Source organism: Zootoca vivipara, chromosome 4, assembly GCF_965207765.1.
Source record: "Zootoca vivipara chromosome 4, rZooViv2.hap1.1, whole genome shotgun sequence".
Classification (NCBI taxonomy): domain Eukaryota; kingdom Metazoa; phylum Chordata; class Lepidosauria; order Squamata; family Lacertidae; genus Zootoca; species Zootoca vivipara.
The window spans coordinates 25965306-25985063 of record NC_142587.1 but is presented as its reverse complement, the minus strand read 5'-3'; the positions used below and the strand labels follow the sequence as shown (position 1 = coordinate 25985063).

General features: G+C 44.5%; 1 protein-coding gene and 1 long non-coding RNA gene across 7 annotated transcripts in view; one reads left to right on the top strand and one right to left on the bottom strand.

Moving 5' to 3' along the window:
* Positions 1-1337, bottom strand: part of LOC148685872 (uncharacterized) — a 61173-nt gene extending 59836 nt beyond the window's left edge. The window contains exon 1 of one of the 2 annotated variants that reach the window (XR_015949754.1): positions 993-1337. This is a non-coding gene — a long non-coding RNA (uncharacterized LOC148685872). The remainder of the gene's footprint in view (positions 1-992) is intronic. The other variant, XR_015949755.1, reaches the window with a different exon arrangement.
* Positions 1338-1348: 11 nt separating this feature from the next.
* The window catches only part of GAS6 (growth arrest specific 6), a 43533-nt gene continuing 25123 nt past the window's right edge, over positions 1349-19758 (top strand). Inside the window, exons 1-4 of one of the 5 annotated variants that reach the window (XM_035114871.3) lie at positions 1349-1464; positions 2484-2656; positions 17078-17102; positions 17431-17493. In XM_035114871.3, coding sequence (XP_034970762.2) covers positions 1398-1464; positions 2484-2656; positions 17078-17102; positions 17431-17493 — 328 coding nt within the window. In that variant the 5' untranslated portion in view covers positions 1349-1397. Of the gene's footprint in view, positions 1465-2483; positions 2657-2866; positions 3251-3848; positions 3909-4665; positions 4967-17077; positions 17103-17430; positions 17494-19758 lie in introns of those variants that run through there. The other 4 variants (XM_088668605.1, XM_088668607.1, XM_088668606.1 and 1 more) reach the window with 4 other exon arrangements.

Genomic DNA, 19758 nt, shown 5'->3' with positions numbered 1-19758 from the left:
TGCTGTTCCATTGCAAAAGTTAAAGTAAGATTCAACTATTAGTCTGGTGGGCACCTGTACATGAAATGGGAGGATGAGACTGGCTGCATACATGCCATACTTTTAAAGCACATTTGAAAGACATTTCTACCCTCAAATAATTTTGAGCAATGTAGTTTGTTAAGGGTTGCTGGGAACTTGAACTTTGTGAGACATAAACGGTAGTGCCCAGAATTCCTTGAGGAGAAAAATGTGCTTTGAAGGTAGACTGTGCATGCATCTGTCTTGTCCATTGCCTCAGGCGACAGAATGTCTTGGGTGGAGCCATCATACGTGCTCTGAGGAAGTGATGACCAATGGCAAGTTCTTAGGATGAAAGTGGGCAATCTGTGGGCACTGCCAGGCTGTTGCTATTCAGGTTGCGCAATTAAAGTTGATTTGAATAAACTCGCTTCCCTCAAAACTGTACTTGCTGAGAAAAGGAAAGTGACAGAATTTTTTTTAAGGGAAATCATAAGGGGACACTTTCTTTGAAGCAACATCATCTAACTTCCCTGAAAACAAATCAGAATGAATGTTCAATGACCAACGTCATCTAACCTCCTTGCAAACAAATAAGCATAAATGCTGAATAAAAAGGCTGTCTAGAAGTGACTATGTACATATTGCTATACCACTACTACACACAGGAGCCAACTCCTAGGGGCGGAGGTCCCTTCAACCCCCAGTAAAATATTTGAGGGGGCTGCCCGCCCCAAAGTTGATTGGCATTGCCATTCGAATGGTGTGCATGCACCACGTCATGTGATCAATTATGTGGGTTGGGGCTTACATGCCCCCCCCCGTATTTTATTCAAGTTGGATAGCACCGCTGCACACATACGCCATGGGGCACGCACACCATTGTGGATATGCAACGACTGCCACTTAAATGCGATAATAATCCTTACGTGGGCTATTTCGCGCGCAGAATTGCTGTCTACGTACGAATGTTGTCACCTCAAAGCACTAACCTGAAGGCCGGAGGGCAAGTACTTGTACACAGTGACTTCGTAACTGTAAAGGAATCTGGGGCGCACACGGAAGCTGGCTCGGTGGCACCGGAGGGCATGCTCCCCCCCCCCCGGTCACTCTGCTCGTCCTGCCATACTCCCTCCGGGCCTCGCCTCTCTCTGCCCCTTTCCAGCGATCGTGCACCGAGGGCGCGCGAAGCCTGAGGTGTGTCGCTGTGGCTGCAAAGCCCTGAGCGCGAACTTTCTCAATTGATTGGCTCAGCTGCACAAGCGACTCCCCCGCTGGGCTCGGCGGAGCTCGCGCTGCCTTCCAACAGTAGCTGCGCTCGCTCCTCCTGCACCAGACCGCCCTGCTCCTCTCCGCCACTCGGAGGGCGCAGCCCCAGCCTCAGCAGCAGCCGCATCATGCAGCAGCCGCCGGCTCCAGCTGCTGCCCTCTTGCTAGTCCTGCTGGCTACAGACTCATCGCAGAGTGAGTAGTACTTCGGGGGGCTTCGCCTTTTCCTCCCCCCCCCGACCTCACTGGAGAAAGAAAACACCCCTCTTTTACCCGCCATTCCTGCAATTTCTCGTTGCAGAGAAAAATTCTCACTTCGGCTTTATCCTTTATCTGTTCCCCCCCCCACTCTTTAATTAGCACTCTCCTTTAATTATTAATCGATATACAGTAAAGCAAAGTCTTCACATGAGCAATGCAGCTTCTCCGGACTGGGGAAAGAATCGGTATATTATATAGAGAGATATGTCAGCCCTTTCGCTGCTCTAACCATTGCCCCTCAAGGTCAGGACATCCCAAACGCCTTTCCCCACAAGGAGCCGGTTGCACCCAATGGGTCACCCAGCTTGCCTGCCTATCTGCCTTTCACTTCCAAGGGTGACTTAAAACAAAACAAATGTTTATGTTCTCAAACCTCCCCCCGCCCCATCACTTTTTGGAGACCCTCTGCTGCTGGGCTTTAAAGGCTGACTTTACCATTTTCCAGAAAAAGGGTGGGTGGTGACACACACTCTGCTCCCCGTCACCCACAACCACATCCCCGGCCAAGCAGTGTTTCTTGGGGAGCGAGAGAGCGCGCGCGGGCTCAAGAAGGGCAAGGGGCGCAGGGATGTCATTGTTTATGGCCCGGTGAGGTGGATCTCGGTGGCGCCGCTTTGGGCGCGCTGGCTGCTGCTGGGCATTGTTTTGGTTCCTCGAGGCAGCAGAGGGACGTCAGTGGAGGAGTTAGTCTAGCCCCCTGTGAGCTGAGGGGATAGGGAAATCTGCTGCTGCTGCGGGACACCCCCCCCCCCCACACACACACAATGACAGTTTCACCGACTCCTCTGGCTGCCAAGTGCGCGGCGGGGCCATTGTTTCCCGAGCGCGAGCGCGCGCCGCCCCACACCACCGCGCAGTTTTGCACGCTCCGGTCTTTTGTTACCGTCGCGCGGGGGGGGGGGGCGGCGGTGGTTTCCAATGCTAATGGCTCCTTTCCTTGCGGGGGGCCCCAGCTATGCTGCTCCACAGAACCCGGGAGGAGGCTTCGCAGTTTCTTCGGCAGAGGCACCGCCGAGCCTACCAGATTTTCGAAGAGACCAAGCAAGGCCATCTGGAGCGAGAGTGTGTGGAGGAGCTCTGCAACAAAGAGGAAGCCCGGGAGGTGTTTGAAAACGACCCTGAGACGGTAAAGAGGGAGAGGGAGGGAGAGATAAAGAGGTGCGGGTGATAACTAATTTAATTTATTTATTTTTTTAAAATTAAAAGAGCAGTTGAGTGTTCAGGCCTGCTGCAGCTGCAAGAGTGGGAACGAGGGCGCCAGCTGCTTGCACAGCTGGGGAAGTTGTTTGGAGGAGGAGCCATTAGATAAATAACTGAAACCACACAGGGTAACCAGCACTTCACTTAACAAGATTGCGTTTGGATTTCTAGGCCAAGAAAGCGGCGGGGAGGCGCTGTTTATATTGGACTAAAATGGCATTAATCTGCTAATACGAATTTCTTGGGGGGGTGTTACTGGGGTGGGGAGAGAGGAGTTTAACTTGTCATAATACTTATGAGGATCCTTTGGGATATCTTGGTTTTCTGCTTCACTCATCCACCTCTCCTGGACTCTTTAAGTATTTAAAATGCTTGTAAGCCCCAAGGATTTTGCTGAAGCAATCTCCTGAAAAGAAGCATTTCATATTTTTCTAATTTAGATGAGTGATCAAAATCTCCTGTTGGATCGAGATTCCCCTCCCCCCCCCCACCTTCTGGATGAAAACTTGTTTGTTACTAGGTAAATGTAAGCAGTCATTGAGCTTATGTAGAATGAGTCTGGTTTTTTAAAGTAGTATGCCTAGAGTAGTATGCCTAGTGAGAACAACATGGTCATTAAGTCTACAGCTGTTTAGTTCTAAAACTCTCAAAAGTATAAATAATGTGTTTTAAATAAATGTGTTTCAAATGGGTCATCAATAGGTTTGTGTTATGCTTGTAGTATTCAGATTGACTAGTATTTTTGCATAAATAGAATGGCGTTTGAATGGCTGCTTAAAAATGATTTTCTGATTTGCTTGCATCTTCCAGATGTGCTGCTCTGAATAGGCTCTTTTATAGCTTGGATTATCTGGCATTAGTTTAGGGAATAAATTTCCTGGAGAAGACATTGACTGGTGATTTTGCACAGGGCTGTGCTTTCCCGTTAATGATTTGATGCTAGTGGGTAGGGAAAGAGTTATGTAGGTCAAAAGTACTGAGAATGGGAGGGACTTGGCTGTTTTCTCTTAGAGTAGTTAATGTTTCATATTTAAGGCAAAACATGTCTTGACATGTATACTTTTAATAGACTTGGAACTATCGCAGCATGAAGAATAGTTGCAAAACAATAGGGGGGAAATGCAGCAAGTAACTTCTGCGGGAAGTGTTTACTGTGAGGTTTCAACACCAAGATCCAGGTGAAATCAAGGGTTTTTTTTGTTTAAAGAGCAAAATAGACTGGGATGTTGTTCTCCTATTTAATGGTGTGCAGTTAAGACTTTGTAAGTTGGGTAGCATTGCAGAGTAAACTCATTAACAGTTGTGTTCTCACTGAGTTGACCTCATAAATTACTTACTGATACTTGTACATTCTTAACTTTTAAACATTAAGTGCCACACTTAAGCTGCATTGGTAAGGCTTGGGGTGGAGGATAGAGTGTGGTGTGTTCATCTTTCCTGGCCTCCACTGGTGGAGAAGAGCATTGCTCATGGGGGTTTCTTCATTGCAGCGGAGGCCAAAGTGGTTGGTTCCACCATCCCTGGTGGTTTTCCCTTTAGCCAGTGGTTTTCAACCAGTGTGCCTTGAATGATGGTCAGGGCTGCCACAGGCAACACCTCCCCCTCTCCCTCTCCCTCTCTCTCTCTCTCTCTCTCTCTCTCTCTCTCTCTCTCTCTCTCTCTCTCTCTCTCTCTCTCTCTCCTTCCTTCCTTCCTTCCTTCCTTCCTTTATTTGATGACCTCTCATGTCTCTGCCTCCCAAAGGCTTGCACAGCTGTTTATTGCAGCAGCCCTGGCTATAAGCTCCACAGGCCAATGGTGCCTCTGGGAGGCACCTCTCTTGGGCGGGGGCAGGGGGGCAACTCAGAAACCAGGGGCGGCAGCAGCAGCTGCCTGGGGAACTCCCAATGAGAGGGGAGAGGAGTGGATGCTGGGGGAACACTCCACAAGGGAGGGTGTTTGAAAAAGGGTGAGAGGCTGCCAGCTCTGCAGGAAGGGGTGACATAACTGGGCCCCTGAGCCCCACAGGGGTGCTGCAGAAAGAACATAGTTGGTGAAGGGAGCCATGGATTCAAAAAGGTTGAAAACTTCTCTGCCTTTAGCAATAACCAGCAGAAAGCCAGGGTTCTGAAGGCTTTGGATCTGCACATCCTTGAGGGACTCAGTCCTTGGGTCCTGTGTGCCAGACCTGGAACAAAAAAAGGAAAGAAATGCCTCACCCTTTTGCCATGACCATCAGGAACTGGCGGGGCCTCAGGTAAGGCATTGACTCTGCCATTCTAAGCTTCCAGGACCCTCTTAGAATGGCTCCACCCACCACAGACAATTCTCCTGAAATTCACATTTACAGATTTGCTGAAATAATTCATGGTAGAACATGGAGTAATCTTTTTAAAACTTCAAATCTGAACTTCCCTGTGTACATCTGAAAGAAGTATTTTGAGGTCACCACTGTTTTACTCATTGGTTTTTAACCAAGAAGGTTGCTATGAATTAGAAAGCATACCTGCATGATGAGTTTGTTAGCAAACGGTGAGGTCTGGTGTAGTGATGTCCTTTACCTCCCCCCCCCTTTAACTTGCCGTAGTGACGTTTCAACTGCCCTTATAAAACAGTCTTGTCCCACTGTAAAAGAAGATGCAGTGCTTCTATTCTGCTATTGCATTTATTAAAATACGTATAGCTATGAAAAGGGTTTGATTTCTCTGTGCCCGTTGTTTGACTTCCATCATGTGCCATTTTACTTTTCTTCTTAAACACCTTCAATTTGTTAAGATAATTTTATCATTTTTCTTTGACTAAGGAGGAGAGAGAGGGAGTGGGATTCTCCTAAGCTTCAGGGGGAAGAAGAGAATGGAGGGTAAAGTCCCTTAGAAATATGGAAATGCAGTGAGCTTGAAGAGGTAGAGATGTATTTTGGGGGTTCAGAATTCAGTGCACTTAATGAAAGCCAAGGCAGTGACTGAGCTCTGAACTGGGGGTGTTTCTGGTTCAAATGCCATCTCAGTGATCAACTACTAGGTAGTATTAGGCAAACCTCTGTCTGTCTGTCTCCCTTTCCTTACTCCCTTAATAGTATGTGCTGTATAAATGCAGATAAATTATAACACACCTATGAATGTTACTAGGAATTAATGCCACTTTACAACTTTTTAAAGTCAGTATGTAATTTGCAGGTTTTACATGCTAACATAGCACACCACCAAAAAAGAACATCAGAATTGCTGATTTAGAATTGCTGTTTAGGTCAAACATTTATGTATTCCAGCCTTTCCTAAAAATACATAATGCTGCATTTCATTTGGTGTTTGAGTTAGGCTAGAATTAGAAATGTAAAAGCAAAGCAAAAGCTGGCAGTCTATTGTTTAGAGTCATGACCTGTGCAGTTGTCTGTATGGACCTTCTTCCCAAAAGGTATGCTGGTCTGTGACTGAAATAAAGTTTGATACTGATACTCCCAAAAGGTATTTGAGAACTGTGCTTCTAAATGGTCCTACAGGGCTAGCTAGATGTGACATTACCCATGTCTTTAACTCTGGTGTACATAACTTTAGAAGAAAGCAGGGGTGGGGGAATCTAGACCAGTGTTTCTCAACCTTTTTTGGGCCACGGCACACTTGTTCTATGAAAAAAAATCCCGCGCCACACCAACTCTGTGCCGCCCTATATTTAGTTTAGTTTGGAGGGGAGACGTAATCATTACACACACGGGTGCAAAAAGTGCATGGTGTAAAAGTTGGAGTTTAATGGCAAAAGATTTGAGGGGTTCCTTTGCGGGTCTGTTCTGCATTATGTCCTTGGCGGAGCCACTCGCCGCCTTCTCCCCGTGCGCGCAGCCCCGGTGGCGGAGTTTCTGCAGCAGAAGGGAACAAACGACGGACCGACCTCCGATCGGTCCCTGTCTGTGTGGGCTGGGGCTTCTTGGTGAGGCTCCCTTTTGAGGCTCCCACATGCGGCTCCGGAGCCGCGGGTTGCCGACCCCTGGGCTAGCAAGAAGAGCACCTCACCTTCTGCAGGACTCCTTGCCGAAGAGGCCGCTCACTCCCGCGCCGACCAAAAAACTCCCGGGCGCCGCCAGCAAGAGGAGCGAGAGCGAGACAAACAGCCGCAGTGGTGGCTGTTGAGAGCTGCGCTCGCCCCGCCCCCGTCGTGACCCGGCCGGCTTCCTTTCTGGCGGGTCAGCGCCCCTAATGGCGGCCGCCAGTCACGTGACAGGGCAGCAAATCGCCCTTCTCGTCGCCAGCGTCTCCCGGGACACCAACCAGCGTCCCGCGGCACAGTACTGCGCCGCGGAACAGCGGTTGAGAAACGCTGATCTAGACCATAATACTGGGCACGGAAGAGTGGCTCTTTGGCCCATCCAAATCGAGTTCCTTAGTGTTGGCTACTTGCAAAGGGCGGAGAACTCATTGGCAGTTTGAGGATGTAGCTTTGTAGCTTTTTTTTTTAATACTTGGGGTGCACAAGATTTTTCTATAGCTGTAATGCTTTTCATATTTGGAAGTAGAAATTGCTGCCTCTTTCTCTACATGGCTGTGGAGTCTTTTCCCTGCTTGACAAATTAAAAATGTAAGATATTTGGTCATGCATCCCTGCAATTAACATGTGTTCTGGGATGAAAGGACATTGATTTGTATGATATAACTTCTCTGCAGGGGAGATGGTTCTTTTGTTTGAGAATGACAGTTTATCATGGGGATTAAAGAATGTTTTGAAAAAAGCACGACATATTTATTGTCAATCCTGTTTACGCCATGCTGTCACAGCAGCCGTTATATCCCAGTTTATGCATTTCTATGCTGGCACAGCAAGTATTAGGCTTCTAGGTCATTAGGGATTTTCAAGAGATAATTTGGATGTAGCAGAAAGAAAAAAGGGAAAAACATTTTTTTTTTAAAAAAAAAACTTTTTTCAGTTTCTGAAAATATAACAAACAAATACCCATAAGTAACATTCCATGCATAAATAATATAAATGATGCAGTCAGACATTAAGGAGGTTTGTGTAATAGTTTTGAGTTGATTATATCAGTTAAGTGTCTTCTACTCTGTTTTAACAGATTGTCCCAGTGAGCTGTTGGTAGCTGGTAGCAAGGGAACAACATTGTCATTTCCTGAATAAACATGTACTATGCAGTTTCAGCATCTTATTTGTGTTTCAGTTGGTAGAACATGAGGGTTGTGGGTTCGATTCCCACGCTGGGCATACAATTCCTGCCTTGCAGCGGATTTGACTAGATGACTTGTGTGGTCCCTTCCAACTCCACAGTTCTATGATTCTTAGTGCTCTAAGATACTTTGTTGGTTTCTCCATAAGAGCTGTGTTCCATAGTCTATCCCAGGCTTCCTCAACCTCGGCCCTCCAGATGTTTTGAAACTACAATTCCCATCATCCCTGAACACTGGTCCTGCTAGCTAGGGATCATGGGAATTGTAGGCCAAAACATCTGGAGGGCCGAGCTTGAGGAAGTCTGGTCTATCCCACCATGCCTCTAGAGTTAAGTTAGTAGCTGTTTTCCAATATTGTGTTAACATATTCCTAGCTGCAGACATGAAAAAGAGTAGTAGGTCCTTAAACAGTAGATTATTGTTGTCATCTATTAACATATTTAATAAAGCGAGCCTCAGATCAGGTTGTATCACCTGTCCCGTTAGAAGAAACCTATTCAAAGACCGTTTCCCAAAATAATTGTACAAGTTTGCAATCCCATCACTTACGGAGATATAAACTTAAGAGTTAACATCTTCTCAAACATAAAGAACGAGAACTTGAACGAGAACTTAACCTGTGGCATTTCACAGGTGTAAAGTGCCAGCTGGGGATTGTTTTAAAACTACTTTCCCTTACTTCAGTTGACACTCACTTTAAAAAGAAAGAACAGAACCTGGGTCAGAAGGTGCAGAAGTTAAGTGTTTGAGCACAAATTAACAAGTAGGCTAGATGTTATTACTAAGGTTGAAAATGAGAAAAAAACATATGGGATACAACGCTTTAAAAGCAAGTATGTTGCAGTGTTAAGGAATGTTTTCAGATTTACTATGAACACAATTTATTCCAGATTTTTTTTCTACTGAGCAGAGTGAAATCTCAGTGAGAAGATTATGCTACAAAAGCCTGTGGTGGTTACAATGTGCACAGAAAGAAATAATTGACCTTTTAGTGTTCAGCCAGGTACACAAGCTTGATAGCAGAAACTGCCGTGGAATTTGGCTGACCTCAACGTAAAAAAATGTTTCCTAAACAAACATCTGAGTGAAAACTGAAGGCTTCTGTGGGAAGAAACAAGAAGATTTATTAGGAATAGTGATTGCATCAATACCTGGCTCAGACGTAGTGCTGTTGCCTGATTGCCAAACAAACCATCACGAGGTGTAGGGCAGTCGGACACCAATTAGGTCTTTTAAAACGTTCTCAACTTGGCTTGAGTTGATTACAGATCACTTTCTTGTTTTCCACAAGGACTGCTACACAATGGCAGTTAACAGTTCATTTCAGTAGTTTGTATTGTGAACTGCTATTCACATTTAGTTGATTTCCATGGGGATATTATTAAGCAATGCTTAAATGAGGGCAGTCTAGAGAGACTTCCTAATATGTACACACATATGTTGTCCTAAGAGGACTTAACTTTGATTGAATCATGCACAATTTTTATCCAGTGCTCAGAAGTCTCAGGTCAATTTATGTTGAAGATGGCCAACATGAGGTTGTAGTGGATAGATTGATGAAGATAGATGCTGACCCAGTGTGTGGCAGCTGTGAAAAAGGCAAATTGCATGCTAGGAATCTTTAGGGAAGGAATTGAAAATAAAACTGATGGTATCGTAATGGTGTTATAGAAACCTATGGCGTAACCATATTTGAAATACTTCTGGTTCCCTTATCGCAAAGAGATTATAGAGTTGGAAAAGCTTCAGAAAAGGGAGCCAAAAGGATCAAGAGGGTGGAGAAAATGCCCCATGAGGGTTGCTGCTTTTGGGATGTTTTTTTGGAGGGGACTAGTCCAACTTGCATTTCAGGAATCTCTACTGGATCAGATGGCCACCCAACCTCTGTTTAAAAACCTCCAAGGAAGGAGAGTCCACCACCACTTGTAGGAGTCTGTTCCACTGTCAAACAGCTCTTACTGTCAAAAAGTTCTTCCTGATTTAACTTTTAAAAAACCCCATAAATTAGTACAGTTTTATCAACCCCATATTGTAGTGTGGGGGAGGGGAAATGGTGGTTTGTCTAATTAGGAATACAATGGTACCTCTACTTACAAATAACTCTACTTACGAATTTTTCTACTTACAAATGGAGCTCCGTCCGCCATCTTGGATGCTGTTTAGATAGGATTTTTTCTACTTACGAATTTTTAGATAGGGTTGCTTCGACTTACAATTTTTTTCTCTCAATGCATTCCTATGGGATTCGACTTACAATTTTTTTCGACTTACAAATGTGTGTTCGGAACGCATTAAATTCATAAGTAGAGGTACCACTGTATAGGAAGCTGCCTTACAGCAGGCCAGACTTAAGAGCAAAGCATGTGTGCTGCCACTTAGCTACATTGCCTCCTCACAGAAAGGATTTCATATTCCATTGAAACCTAAGTTCAGATCTCTTAATTCAGAGTCCAGAATTCCCACTAGTTGAGGCTATAATAGGCATACGATTCGAACAAGGGTCCTCCGAGCTCAGCCAACCAGCTCTATGTTCGTTTTAGATGTGATTGCATATTTGGCACTGTGGTTCTCAACTACATTTTCTCTTGAACAGATGTCCAGTATTAGTAGGAACAACATTTAGTACCAGACAGGATTAAGAATGTGCTTCCAATTCTGGATTTTGTGTGTGCGCGCACACACACGCGCACATGCAGACAGTGAAACTGAAAACCTGACTATCGAAGATGAGCATGAATTGTCAGTCATGTATAGAATAGGCCTGGCACATGTTGAAAGACCTGTTCCACTATACCAAAGGCTGCTGAGTAGGTAGATGGGAAGGGGGAAGCTCTCTGGTAATAATCTGGGACTAGAGAGCCACATATAAACATAGCTTTGTCAAAGGTGAAAGAAAAATATTTTCAAACTAGCTTTTGAGAAGTTCTGCTTTTATGGGTTTTTCTTGTTTATGTCCACTGCTGTTTAATCTTTAACTGCTTTTTATTGTAATGCTGCAATTGTTTGCATGGCTTTATCGTTCTATTTATTAGTTTTAAATTTTGGGTTTAAATTTTATAAGATGCCTTGAAGCACTCTTTGAGGAGGAAGGGTAGAAATCTGTAAGTCAGTGAAGAGGATACAAGGCCAATCTCAGAATTATAAATTACAGAATTGTGTATTATTTTATTTTACTTTATTTGTAGGCCATGTAACACCTAGGAAAAAGCAGTTTTACATAACGGGAAAGGCAATTGCAGCCTAGACAAGGCCTGACAGCTCTAGTCAAGTGATTCCTTGTTTTAATTAAGAGAGGTATCATCGTTTTCCCTATACACTGAAAAACTAAAATAGTGGACAAAAAAGTCTGGAGTTTTGAGAAACTAACTTGATTTTGCTATTATTTCTGATTGGATTATCCAGTGCTAGTCAGAGAAGACTCGATGAAGTTAATAGTCATATCTAACTTGTGTCCATTCATTTCAGATGGGTTTACTCTGAGTAGAAGTTAGTTGGCTACAACCCACTATTATTAAAAGGATGAGAAAAATGAATGTGGTAATCTAGGACCTGGATCACACTTGCATGTATATCACTGGCTAAGTTTGGACATCACACAAATTTATTTGTTTGTTTGTTATTAAAATTGTATACCACTCTCCATCCATAGATCTCAGGGTAGTAAAAAGGTAAAGGTAAAGGACCCCTGACAGTTAAGTCCAGTCGGGAACGACTCTGGGGTTGTGGTGCTCATCTCGCTTTACTGGCTGAGTGAGCCGACGTTTGTCCGAAGACAGTTTTTCCAGGTCATGTGGCCAGCATGACTAAGCCGCTTCTGGTGAAACCAGAGCAGCGCACGGAAATGCCATTTACCTTCCCACTGTAGCGGTTTCTATTTATCTACTTGCACTTTGACGTGCTTTCGAACTGCTAGGTTGGCAGGAGCTGGGACTGAACAACGGGAGCTCACCCCATCGCGGGGATTCGAACTGCTGACCTTCTGATTGGCAAGCCCAAGGCTCAGTGGTTTAGACCACAGCGCCACCCGCGTCCCTCAGGGCAGTTCACAACATAAAAATACAAGATCAAAAGACAAATACCTAATAAAAACCAGAACAAAAGAAATCACACTAGTTTAGTGTGATAACAATGAGTGTATCCTCCTCCTGGGCTCAGGCAAACTCCCTCTCCTATTCCCTTGCAATGGGAGGAGTTTGGAAGTTTTGGCTTCTCCTTTTTTTTTAACCACAGTTTGGTGTGTTGTCTAGGCCTGGAACTATGGTTAACCTTAACTATGGTTACTTTACAAAACCGGTTCCAGTAACTCTGGTTTGGTGCTGGCTTTCTGAAATTAACGACAGTTTATTGATCTGGATGATATAACAAACCATAGTTCAACAAAAGCAAAAACGTTCAGACTCCTCGTACTGGTTGCCTGGGAGGAGAAAAGGGCAAGGGAGAACATATGAGACTGGGAGGAAGCTAGGTTTGTTTATGTCTTACTATAGTTTAGCATGATGCAGTCACTTGCTAATAACTCAGATTTGTGAATGAGCTATGAGATCTACCAACACCAACAGAATTCCTTTATTGTCAAGTTCCAGTGCAAATGCAATAGTTTTCAGCAGAGGCATTTCACTCATTCAGTGTCTAGTAGCAATCCAGTGAGGGGGAGGCAAGTGAGGCACATATACAGGCATCCCCAAACTTTGGCCCTCCAGATGTTTTGGACTATAATTCCCATCTTCCCCAACCACTGGTCCTGTTAGCTAGGGATCATGGGAGTTGTAGGCCAAAACATATGGAGGGCCGCAGTTTGGGGATGCCTGCACATATACATGTAAACGAGGGTGCTTGCTTGCAAGAGCGGAGGAAGCAGTGATGATCCCAGTTGCAAAAAAGGGTGTGGAAGAAAAGCCCTGTTCAGTGTGTGTGTGTGTGTGTGTGTAAGATGTCTGTGTGGCCACGAGCCAATCGAAACGAAGCATTTTAAAGCCGTACTGGTATTAAAGGAGAGAGCTGAAGATATGCTTTAGCATTTCACATTAAAATCCATGGGGCTTGCATGCTTGACTTTAGCTGGGTTCATCTTAGGACCACTATAGCCCTCTTCAGGTGTCCAAAGTGAATACATGAAGAATGCAGCGAAGACGTACATGTTCATGACTCTATTCCTGGTGGGGACCTTCATGCTTTGAGAAGGGAAGGTTTGAGGCTTCAGCTGACCACTGTTGGGTACCCAGCTTCCCTGATGGTACAGAGGCTGGTAGATAGGACATTCATCCAAATGCACTGGGAATCCCCCTTCATACCGTCCCATTCAATGTGGGAGATTCAGGGCAATGGGGGTGTGGTGATGGTTTGTGGCGCATGTTGCTTGAATGTGAAAATGAGACTTCATTGGCCAAGGATCATCTAAACATGGCAACTGCATTTTGTGCAGGGTTTTTTGTTTTTTTAAAAAAGTACATATGTTATTATTTTTTGTAGCGGGTTCCTAATAACGCACTGCTGACCAAATGATAAATATAGTAGCAGTTACTCTTCTTTTCTACAAAGGGTGTTTGGCAGCCGCGATAATGAGACCACTTCTAATAATGGAAATATTTAGATATAAAGATATAAATGGCTATCTAAATGTTTATTAATACATTAGAGAATGAGGAAAGAATGTAATCGTGGTGAGGGAATGGAGGATTAAGAGAGTATAAAATGGCTTTGGTTTATGTTGGTGGACTTAAGTAGTCTAGACATAAATATCATTGGAAATGCAACCTAAGTCTAGCCATCCTAACAACAGTTACTATTTTGATTTGAGGTATAAATCTTTCAGATCTGCTAAAAAAATTCTCCTGAGGATTTTAGCATTGCATTTCCTTGGAGGATTTTTACTAAAGCAGGCATCCCCAAACTGCGGCCCTCCAGATGTTTTGGCCTACAACTCCCATGATCCCTAGCTAACAGGACCAGTGGTCAGGGAAGATGGGAATTGTAGTCCAAAACATCTGGAGGGCCGAAGTTTGGGGATGCCTGTACTAAAGCGTTCCTGTGTGGATCCATGACTTTACACTGATTAGACGCATTTCAGCATTCAAGGATAATGTACCATTAATTAACTATAGTGCTAGGAAGCTATATTACTACATGGGAACGTGCCATTCATTTGCCAGAGGTGTAGTTAGGGAGTATTGGGTGTTGAGCCTCGGGGGGGGGGCAGGGCACAGGGGATGCCACAACTATTTATAACGGAGCACGAGAATCGGGGGGTGCCAAATTTTGGTGTTGCAGAGAGTGCCACTGAAATTTGAGACTTCAAGTCCCCCCCACCGTATTTGCCCAATGACAGCAGAATCCCCTTGTTTTGGACTTGGCTGCAGTTCAGCCAGGTCCAAATATGCGCGGGACAGTTTGCATTAGTACAATAAGGATCTTGAAGTGCCCCCTAAATGGCATTATGATTTAAATGCACAACAGCTTCATTGGGTGGGCAAACCTCTAGCTCAGGCATCCCCAAACTTCGGCCCTCCAGATGTTTTGGACTACAATTCCCATCTTCCCCGCCCATTGGTCCTGTTAGCTAGGGATCATGGGAGTTGTAGGCTAAAACGTCTGGAGGGCCGCTGTTTGGGGATGCCTGCTCTAGCTCTTTTCCACTTCTTTCCCTCTCCCTCTCCATGTCAGCTCACCTCCTGCGATTGGCTAAAGGTTTAGGTTTACTCATGTATGAGCAACTGCAGGTGATGCACACATCTCACCTGAATTGAGGAACTGGTAGATTTTTGTCACACTGCAGTATGATGAAGAAATGCCAGAAAACTGGCTTTTATATACTGGACCAGCAATTGCTTTATTATTATTATTAATGGGTAAATTGCAGTAAATTGCAAGGAAGCATTATGTGACAGAATTGGTTAGTTGCATTCTATCAACCCTCATAGTAGGAAAGAAAATTGGAGAGCAATTTTGACTGGAAAAACAGCTGACAGGAGAAGAGTTCAGCACCCGCTCCCATCTGCTCTGTCATGCTCACAACCTTCTAAGGCTGCTTTTCATTAAAAAATGGAGACTATTAGTTACAGGCTTCTGTGCATAACTTCTGGTTTTGTTCCTCAGAAGCTGGTTCAGTTTCAGGGCAACTCCAAGCCATAAACCAGTGCCCAGGCCATAAAAATTGTGCAACTCATGTTGTGGTAAATGAGCCTGATGTAGCTGATATGTTTATCAAGAGTTTGAAGCTGGGAGGAGCCACCTCTTTCAAAACATTTTTAAAACCAGTCTTCATGTTTTATGTAGAGTGTGGTTTGATATTTATTGATGTGATTCTATTAGTTGTAGTTTTTGTTGTTTTGAGATCATAACTGTACAAAGATGGAAATAGAGCAGGCATCTCCAAAACTTCGGCCCTCCAGATGTTTTGGACTACAATTCCCATCTTCCCCGACTACGGGTCCTGTTAGCTAGGGATCATGCGAGTTGTAGGCCAAAACATCTGGAGGGGAGCCGCAGTCTGGGGATGCCTGAAACAGAGTTATATTTGAAGTGGCTGCTTCTAAGGACTTGGGCCAGAAAAAGATGTATAATAATTTTAAAGTTTTAAGTCATAGCATTTCTTCTAAATGTTGCTGCATGCTCTCATTCCAAACATCAGAGAAAATAGTCTGGTGCCTCTATAGGGCAAGCTCACCTTTGTTTTCTGAATGATGTGCCACCTTAACCTCAGCTGACTTTTTCCTCTATAGGATGCAATTTGCTCTTCCTGTCAGATTAATCCTTTTGGTATAAGCTGAACACAGTGTTTCGGAAGCCAGAATAAATGGAAATGTCATGTGCAGGAAAAGGCTATTTCCAGCTCAGCTCTTGTTCTCGTTTTTTGTTTTTCTCAAGAGTAAACGAAACTATTTGGGCTTTGCAGATATTTAAAGTCACAGGTGACTGCCTTCTGAGCAGCTCATTTGACTCTCTCCCATAGAAGAGTTCTGGATTAAATGGGCTGTGGATGGAAGTTTAAGCTGCTTAACAAAATTAGAAATATTCAAGCATCAGAAACATAAGTACCAATAGTTTAGAATTTTGTTGTGGGCATCTTGGTGCATTCTTTCATTATCTTGGCCTTAAAAGCCCTCCCCAGCCTCCATAACTCTGTAGTGATAAGTGCTTACCATTTAACACTACAGTTTTGGCACTTGTTTATTATTCATCACTCCTTCCTACCTACCATGCACTTTTCTCTATGCAAAAATCTTCCATTCCCTTCCTTGAATTCCTCCTCATGCCCCACAACAGCTGCTTAATATCCACTGGGAGCTAAAAGTCTCAAGCATATAATTTTATTTCTGTGGGGCAGTGGGGCAGCATGTCTAGCTGTTAACCAGAAGGTTGGTGGTTCAAGCCTACCCAAGGATGACTGTGGACAGGATTCATGCATTGCGGGGACCCTCGGGGTCCCTTCCAACTCTACAATTACGATTCTACGATCATTTTGTTTGCTTTTGGTGTCATACACTAGGAAAAGCACTGTGTACGGCTGCTGCAACTGTTTCGATTCTGGTCTCATCCTCTTAATCTCTCTCGTTTATTGGAAATGAGAGGTGAAAGCTAAGTTGAGCTTCAAGTATCTGTCAGGGTGCAGTAACTGTTTCCAGATCTTAAATTCCTTTAAAAGCTAGGCCAGTTGTTTCACCTGTAGCTTTATTGGGTGTCTTTGAGGGCATAATTGAGATCTTGCAAAATAAGTATCTCCTGGTGATGGTGACACTGGAAATTACTACCGTAGGTGTTTGGGGGGATTTGAAAAGATTGTCACTAAAAACCTGGTGTGAATGGGTTTGGACACTTTGCTTCAGCTAAAGAGCTGTTTTACAAACTGGAAGGGTCCAGAGAACCAACAAACGTTGACTCGTTTTATGGTACATTTGTTGTTTAGTTGTTTAGTCGTGTCCAGATCTGCTAATGGGTAAGCCACCCAAAATGGCAGGGTTACCGCCAGCCTACCTGCCCATCAGATAGTTTGAGGAAGCTGCTGGAGAGACAAGAAGAAATGGTGGTTTCTGGGGAAATCTTGCTTCTGCTGATCTAAAAAGGACTGTTGCAAAGCACATACCTTATCCCCTCCATTAAGACCACATTGCTCAAACTGTCAGGAGCTTATTTTAATGTGAATTCAATTGTAGACCAAATCTAATAATCATGTGCTCCCCCTCCCCCTTCTTTCTTTCCAACAGGATTATTTTTACCCAGGATATTTGGGTGAGTTGCAGTGATACCCTTTGCTTCATACTATTTTCTTGTCACTTTCTAGGCACAGTTAATATCTGCCCCAAAATGTGCCATGTAACAGAGCACATCTCTTTATCTTAAAAGAGATCAAGTTGCTGATTCTTCTTTTTCAAAAAGAGGCACATTTTATTTTGTCAAAATTAATAACGTTTATAGCATTTGAATTGTGTGTTTTTTCTAATAAGGCAGTTGTAGTCTAAATAGAACAAAAACAAGCAAACATGCTGAATAGAATACCAGGAAATCAGAAGTTAGTTAATATGCCAACTTGTTTAATGATAATGTTTTTGTTCTTCAGGATGTATTAGGAGGTATGGGTCACCATATACAGGAAATCCAAATTTCCATACATGTGTGCATAGTAAGTATTTTTCATATTTCTATGTTACTAAAGAAATATAGTATTGTTGGTTGTTGGCTCAGGTGAAGAGCAAGTCAAGTCCATGTGAATATTGCCCAATGCTCCTTGTGATTCTTCCCATCAGACTTCTACTTTGCTCCATTGGATAAAATATTGCCTGAATTTGGATTTCATAATAAACTATGGTTATGGTGGGCAGTGATATAGTGGAGAAGGAACATGGAGGAGTGAAGCTCTGATAATTTTTTGTCATTAGCAATGGCATCATCTGCTGGAGAAGGCTTAATCACTTGTGTAAGATCTGCCAGGATTAGATGACGGCTCTTCCCTGCATGTGAGCCCTTTGTGAGATAGGCTAGGACAGGCATCCCCAAACTACGGCCCTCCAGATGTTTTGGCCTACAACTCCCATGATCCCTAACTAACAGGACCAGTGGTCAGGGATGATGGGAATTGTAGTCCAAAACATCTGGAGGGCCGAAGTTTGGGGATGCCTGGGCTAGGATCAGCTGGCCCAGTGTTACCCAGTGAACAAAAATTTCTGCAGCACGCTAATCACTGCACTGACCTTTACCAGCTCACTTTTCCATAACATGGGTGGCGCTCTGGTCTAAACCATTGAGCCTCTCTTGGGCTTGCCGATCGGAAGGTCGGCGGTTCAAATCCCCACGATGTGAGTGATCTCCCATTGTTCTGTCCCAGCTCCTGCCAACCTAGCAGTTTGAAAGCATGTCAGTGCAAGTAGATTAATAGGTACCACTGTGGTGGTACTAGGTGCTGGTACTAGGGTCCAATATTCTGTCATAGTAATTCAAGGTGTGGCTGGCACTAGGCTTGGATGATATATCAGTATACTGATGTATATTGATATATTGCCCAGGACCGGTATGTGGGGGCAGACAGCGATGACAATTTCACTCAGCAGTGTATCGCTGAGTGATACCTCCAGCGCACTGAGGGAGAAACAAACTAGCTGGGAGCTGGAGGCAGAGGGACTCAAGCAGCGGAGGTTCACCAGCGATATGTTGGGTTTTTTGAGTAATCAAATTGCACCTGAGCCAGTCTGATGTCAGTACCATAGCTGCCAAGTTATCCATTTTTTAAAGGGATTTTCCCTTATGCTGAATAGGCTTCCTCACGAGAAAAGGGAAAACTTGGCAGCTATGGTCAGTACTGTCAGTTTAAGAAACAGTGCCGGTGTTTTGTTCTTAATTGCTCCAAAGCGCGGGTGTTACTCTGTGTGTATATAAGGCTCTGTTCAGAAGCAGTTTCTTGTTGGGAGTTTGGGGAGTGTTGAAGGTTGGGAGTTTGTAGGAGTTGGAGGAGGGTTGGAGTGTGGGTGGGTGAGTGCATTGATTTTTCTTTTGACTCTGCCGGAAGCATACTTCCATGGGCCACTGAAAACTGGGGTGTGAGTTTTTCTTTTAGCACCTTCAGTACCCAGTTTTCCCCAATACAAATATACCATTGGTGAACTACCATCATATTCTGCCCTGGCAGAGGGAGAATCAAGCTGAATCAGCGAGGTGCTTGGCTACCACCGCTTGGTCTGTCTTAGGGGAGTGGGGGGCAAGCGGGCAAGGTAGCTCGCCTGCCCCCTATGCCAGCGAAGGCAGAGGGAGCTTGGCCAAGGAGTTCCAAGGTCCTTGCTGCTCCACCACAAGTGGCAGGGGGCTCAGGGCTTGCTCCATTGGGGGCAGGAGCTTTCCATGGCACGGCAGGAGCCTGGCCATGGGACCTCAGGGCTCGCTCGGCTGAAGCCAGGAGCCTTTCCACCCCCTGGCTGAGCAGTAATGGCCACAGCCCACGAGGCGCTGGGGTGAAACCACCTCAGCTCCCACAATGAGAGCTGCAGCGGTTTCACTCGGCATCTTGCTGGCTGGGGCTAATGCGGCTTTTTTCAACATTGTGGTATTTCTCCAAACCTCGATGTTTGGCTGGCAATACACTGTGATGTTGAAAACCCAATATAGCCCAACCCTAGTTAGCACTACCAGAAGTTTCTTGCATGTGTGTACCAAGGACATTAAACACATTGCTGGAGAGGCTGGGATAATGAGAATGGGCTCTCTTGGTATGGTGGTCACCTTCACTGTTGAAAGTAAGAGTGAAGCCAAAGATATCCAAAGCATTGTGGGAAGAAATCCTTTGGAAGGTGAGGAAAAGGTAAGGTGATTGGCTAGGGAAGGCCTGTAACATGCTAACTTTTTTACTAGCTATGTGCCATGTTAGAAACTGAGATATCAAAGCTAGGAGCTAAATGGC